Source organism: Geospiza fortis, unplaced genomic scaffold (genome assembly GCF_000277835.1).
Source record: "Geospiza fortis unplaced genomic scaffold, GeoFor_1.0 scaffold346, whole genome shotgun sequence".
Lineage (NCBI taxonomy): Eukaryota > Metazoa > Chordata > Aves > Passeriformes > Thraupidae > Geospiza > Geospiza fortis.
In genome coordinates this window covers 2,396,795-2,401,775 of record NW_005054361.1, presented here as the reverse complement: position 1 = coordinate 2,401,775, position 4,981 = coordinate 2,396,795, and the positions used below count along the sequence as shown (strand labels likewise).

At 45.9% G+C, this 4,981-nt stretch overlaps 1 protein-coding gene across 1 annotated transcript in view; it reads right to left on the bottom strand.

Moving 5' to 3' along the window:
- Window positions 1-477, bottom strand: part of LOC102044805 (C-C chemokine receptor type 8-like) — a 2,102-nt gene extending 1,625 nt beyond the window's left edge. The window contains exons 1-2 of the mRNA XM_005423935.1: window positions 457-477; window positions 303-371 (exon numbers count right to left, since the gene is read on the bottom strand). Coding sequence (XP_005423992.1) covers window positions 303-356 — 54 coding nt within the window. The 5' untranslated portion in view covers window positions 357-371; window positions 457-477. The remainder of the gene's footprint in view (window positions 1-302; window positions 372-456) is intronic.
- Between the last annotated feature and the right edge of the window lie 4,504 nt (window positions 478-4,981).

Sequence of the window (4,981 nt, the reverse complement as noted above, 5' to 3'; positions counted from 1 at the left end):
GAGCAGTACTTGTGACAGCAAACAATTAAAGAAGATGGATAGCAGCATCCCTGTCAGGATGTCCTGCATAGGACACTCCTAGCACTACCTCTGCCCTCAAGGACAGTCTTCTTCCACAAGCACAGTGTCATCAGCTAAAGATATTTTCACCCTGCGTTTTGTTTCTTTCCAGAGAACAACAATCACACTGATTTCTTCTGAATGCCCACTATCTCCACTGTGTCCCATAGGAAAAATGGAACCTCTAAGATGTGCTGCTGGCCCCGGCTTGCAGGAGAGCAACCCGGTAGGGAGTGACTCACCAATATGTTCTCAGAGCCAATGCTGCCCAGCAGGTCTGTCAAATTCTGCTCCATAATCCAACACTGTGTCTGAAAAAGTGCAAAAAACTGTCTTTATATCATGTATTTTTAAGAAGCAGGCATACTTTTGTGTATATAGGCTGGCAATATTTACCTTAGCTTATGCTGCAATGCCAAGTCACAGGTAAGGTCCTTACTGTGGCAGTGCACAGTCCTAAAGTAGCTTTTCCTCTGTGTGACCTCTGTTACATTAAAGATGTATGAAACCCCAAGCCAGTGAGTTCAGCCTCTGTACTTAACACCTACAGAACGGAAATGTCAGCTTTATCTTCTGTATGATCACAAAGTTGTCATTTTGAGCATTTACATTCTTCAATGGAAGAGATCTGCAATTTCCTCCACGTCTTTGAAGTGCTCCTGTCTCCCACCTGCATGTCCTGCACCTGCTGTCCCTGCTCTGCAGTTCCAGTGTCTAGGAGAGAGTAAGTAGTGCTCTCTCTGCCCTGCTTCTAAGACTTTTGGTGAAGATGGCTGAGGGGGATGGTCCAATGCTGCCAATAGCCAGCAATGGCAAAGGGCCCCATGTTTGCTTTAACATTTCATTTTTCCTTGGAAGGCACCTTCCCCCTGCACCCACCCAAGCACAGATAGGAATACCTAAGGAAAATTATCATAGGCTCATAGCTACTTAGGTCGCAAAAGGCACTTAAATTCATTGAGTCCAACTGTAATCCTAACACTGCCAAGTACATTTGAACCTTTCTCCCCAGAATACGCACGCTGCAGGATGCTCTCACAGACTAACACTGAAAGAAAGCCCTGAACAGCCCTGAATTCCCACCAACCCTACCACATACCCACTGTGACCTCATCCAGACTCAACACAGCTTCCATCCCACAGCTGTCCCCAATCTTCCCCACAACACAGGATACAGGGGAAAGAGCAGCCCTACTGAGCAGCAGGGAGCATTTGAGCTGTGTGTTATCTCCTTAAATACAGCTGCTCCTCACTAGAGCTCGGTGCATTACTGAAATTCAGTCAAGTCGTGTTGCATTAATAAACAGACGGGACTCAGTTTCCTCAAGCAGAAAAAGCCAATTCTTTATTCACATAATTCATTTTTATACAGTTGTCACAGACCTTGTGTTCAACTCCAGTTGGCTACTAGTGTTTTCTTGCCACTCTATTAATTGGTTAATAACTGGCATTTTACCTTTCCATCAAATCTCTCTATTCTTGGATTGTTGACATATTTTCTTCACTGATTCTCATGGGACAGATCTATTGTTTATGCAGGTGCAAACTTATTTTTCTTATTAGAATAGGTTGTTGTGTTAACTGTCTTCATTCTTATGACTTTTCCTCATGGGAACTTACAAGATACTGCTAGCTTAACTAGAGTAGCAGGGCCTAAACCATATTCAATAAGACCTTTTTTAATAATATTTCTAGCTGCCTGCAACAAGTCACATCATCTTTTTGTTTGTTTTTGAACAAACAGCACTTCATTGGGCATCAGTCCATAGATGTGCTGCTAGAATTTCCATGTGAAATGGTCTGTTGTCTTTCTCAAACCCTTTGGATGTCCACCCTCACCCACCATTGCTCCAAAGGCAGAGGGATAAATTTTTGTGAACCAAGAAAATCTGCAACTATTGCACATGTAGCAGTGGATTGCTTTCCTCAGCCATGGTGGGCAGTGTGATATTAGGTCAAAGTTTTACATGTGAGTCAAGCCATGACAGCCAAGCTCTGCTGGGCATTAAGTCTTACAAAACCTGAAACTAGGAATTAAAACCAGAAACAAACTCTTCTGTTACAGGCAGTGTTACTGACAGTTGCTGGCAGTGTTGAAGCTTGATCTCCACTGTCCTAATGCAAAATTAAAACGGCACTCACAACTCTCTTGGTGCTAAAGTGGAAAAGAAAACAACCAGGAATTATTCAATGTGGAAAAAGATGTGTCCACCAAACGAGGATTTGGCAGTTCAGTGCCTCTCATCTTTCATCTCCTAAATAGAGATGACAGGCTATCAGAGCACAAGGACAGCGACATGAAGGGACACGGCTCCCTCTGCTGGGCATCCCAGCACAATTGAGGCACATCCCTGCAGAGATGCGTGAGATCAGCAGTGCTGTTTCACCTCCCCGTTCATCAAGAGGCTTATTCTAAGGAAGAAAACGCTTCCACAGCAAGATAACCCGGAAACTGCTGTTGCTGCCAGGGTTTCATGCTGGATGAGCTCTTTCTTGGGATGCAAGTCATTTGGCCAATCTTGTTGCAGGCCATCTTGCTTCAGAAAACTACAAAAATGTCAATTGTTGCTCCACCCAAAGATATGGAGGGAGACGATCTAGCCACACCATCCCCCGTTCTATATAGAAACATTTCAAATGCATCACTTGAGTTTGTCAGCCTTACTACAGTTAAGATTACTCCTCTAAACAATCTACTTACCCAATCCCATCCAGAACAGCCAGAAACATGCCAAAAGAAATAGCCAAAGGGGCTTTTTCAAAATGACACATACATCCCAGACAGCTTCCTTATATAAACAGTTGTATAACAGATTGGGTTTACATAGAAAAGTTTTGATAGCAAGGGGGCTGCAGGGCTGCCTGATGTGAGAAGATGCCAGAATCTGCCCCCATGGTGGTAGTAGTCTGTGGAGGATCAGTAACAGGACATCACACCATGATCAAAATGGTCAAGTGAAGCTGATTTATTGCAAAAAGCAAGCTGTATTTATACTGTTCTCTATTGTTCACATCTCAAGCTAACACATGACTGGTTAAATCCTTCTACACACACATTTTAATATTTCAGTTCATTTTTGTTAGTTTTTCTTCTTCATGTGTCTCGCCGCCGTTTTCTTGCCTGCCTTTGCATCCTGAACCATCTGATTCTGAGCGTGTTCTTCTTCTTTTGGGCATTCGTGTCCTTCAAAGGCATCAGTTTCTATGAAGGCTGGATTGTGCATATGTTGCATGTGTCCATTGTCCTGCAAAAAACTCTCAACAGTAGCCAGTTCCAGCTGACTCCAAGACGGCCCTGCTGCTGGTCAAAGCTGAGCCCATTGGTGATATTGGTAATGCCTCTGTGATTCAGAAACACCATGCAGCAGCACCTGTGAGACAGTGAGAATGTGTGAGAGAAATGCCCTGCAGAGCCCACAGCCGGTGAAGATGGAAGGGAAGAAGGAGCTCCAGGCAGTGGAGCAGAGATTCCCATGCAGTCTGTGATGATGCATGCTGTCCCTGTGTTGGTGCACAGTGGAGCAAGATGTGAGGTGGGGAAAGAAGCACTAGGAGGGAAGGAGACAAGCTGATCTTCTTTTCCATGAGTCAGCAGACAAAGTTAGTTAATGAAATGAAAGGCATTCACTCACCCAAGGAGGGAACTGCTTAACAAGAGAGGAGCTTGCCAAAGGGAAGAGGGAGTCCATAAGGAAGTGCTTTTGCTAGCCTGTGTGTTACATTTTCTCAAAGAAGTGTGTTCTCTCTTTCTTCAGGGGCTGCCACAAGGCAAAGTGAGCACAGGAGAGGAAGTAGTTTGTGCATAATGGCTACTGCTGCACACAGGGTTTTGTTTCTCAGAACACCTGGAGCATGACGTTCTGGATGTGTCATTCTTTACTTGGCCAAGGCCCAGCAAACAGGCAATTCTTAGAAAAGCAGCTTCCAAAGCCATAACTTGCTCCTCCCAGCTCCTCCAGTTTTGTTGCTGATAAGCAGTGTCTGGCTCTGCAGGCACAGTGAAGCCACAGTCTCAGGGCTGGCACAGGTCTAACACTGAAACTCTTCATTTTGGTGCTCACTTCCTCAATGCTCTGGAAAGCCAGCCTTCCTCTGCTCTGGGCCCAGGATGTGGATGAGCAAGTGGAAACACTAGCAACAGGGGTAAGGATGCATCAGTGCTCATCTCAGGTTTCTGAACAACACTATGGGTATCCATAGGAAGCTGGTTTTGTGGGGATGTGGGAGGTGTGAACTGAGGGAAGACATGAAAGCTGTCAGTTATGAGCTGACCCTTCCCACTGCCCATGTCTGACAGAGCGTGCTGGGGCTTAGTTGCTGGATACAGCACAGAGCACTGGAATATAGAGCACAGCTGCTGGAACTGAGTAAATTCTGGTGACCCCAACTTCAGGCCATGGAGCTGTTGGAGGTGAGGCCACAAAGTTGGAGCACCTTTTCTATGAAGACAGGCTGAGAACATTGCGGCTGTTCAGTTTAGAGAAGAAAAGCTTGTGTGGGGATCTCATAGAAGCCTTCCAGTATCTGGAGGGGGCCTACAGGGAAGCCAGAGAGAAACTCTTCATCAGGAACTGCAGTGATAGGACAGGGAGGAGCAGGTATAAATTGAGAGAGGAAATTTAGGTTAGCTATTAGGAAGAATTTTATTTTTTTGTGAGGGTGGCGAGACACTGGAACAGCTTGTCCAGAGAAGCTGTCCATGCCCCACACCTGGCAGTGCTTAAAGCCACACTGGATGGAGCCTTGAGCAGTGTGGTGTAGCGAGAGAAGTCCCCTCCCGCAGCACAGGGGCTGGACCTAGATGAACTTCAGAGATCCACTTCAGCCCCCTTCCATTCTACGACTCTATGTAGAACGGCCAAAAGCCGAGACAAACACGCGATGCGAGGCCAGGAGCGGCGGCAGAAGAGCCGGCTCCGGG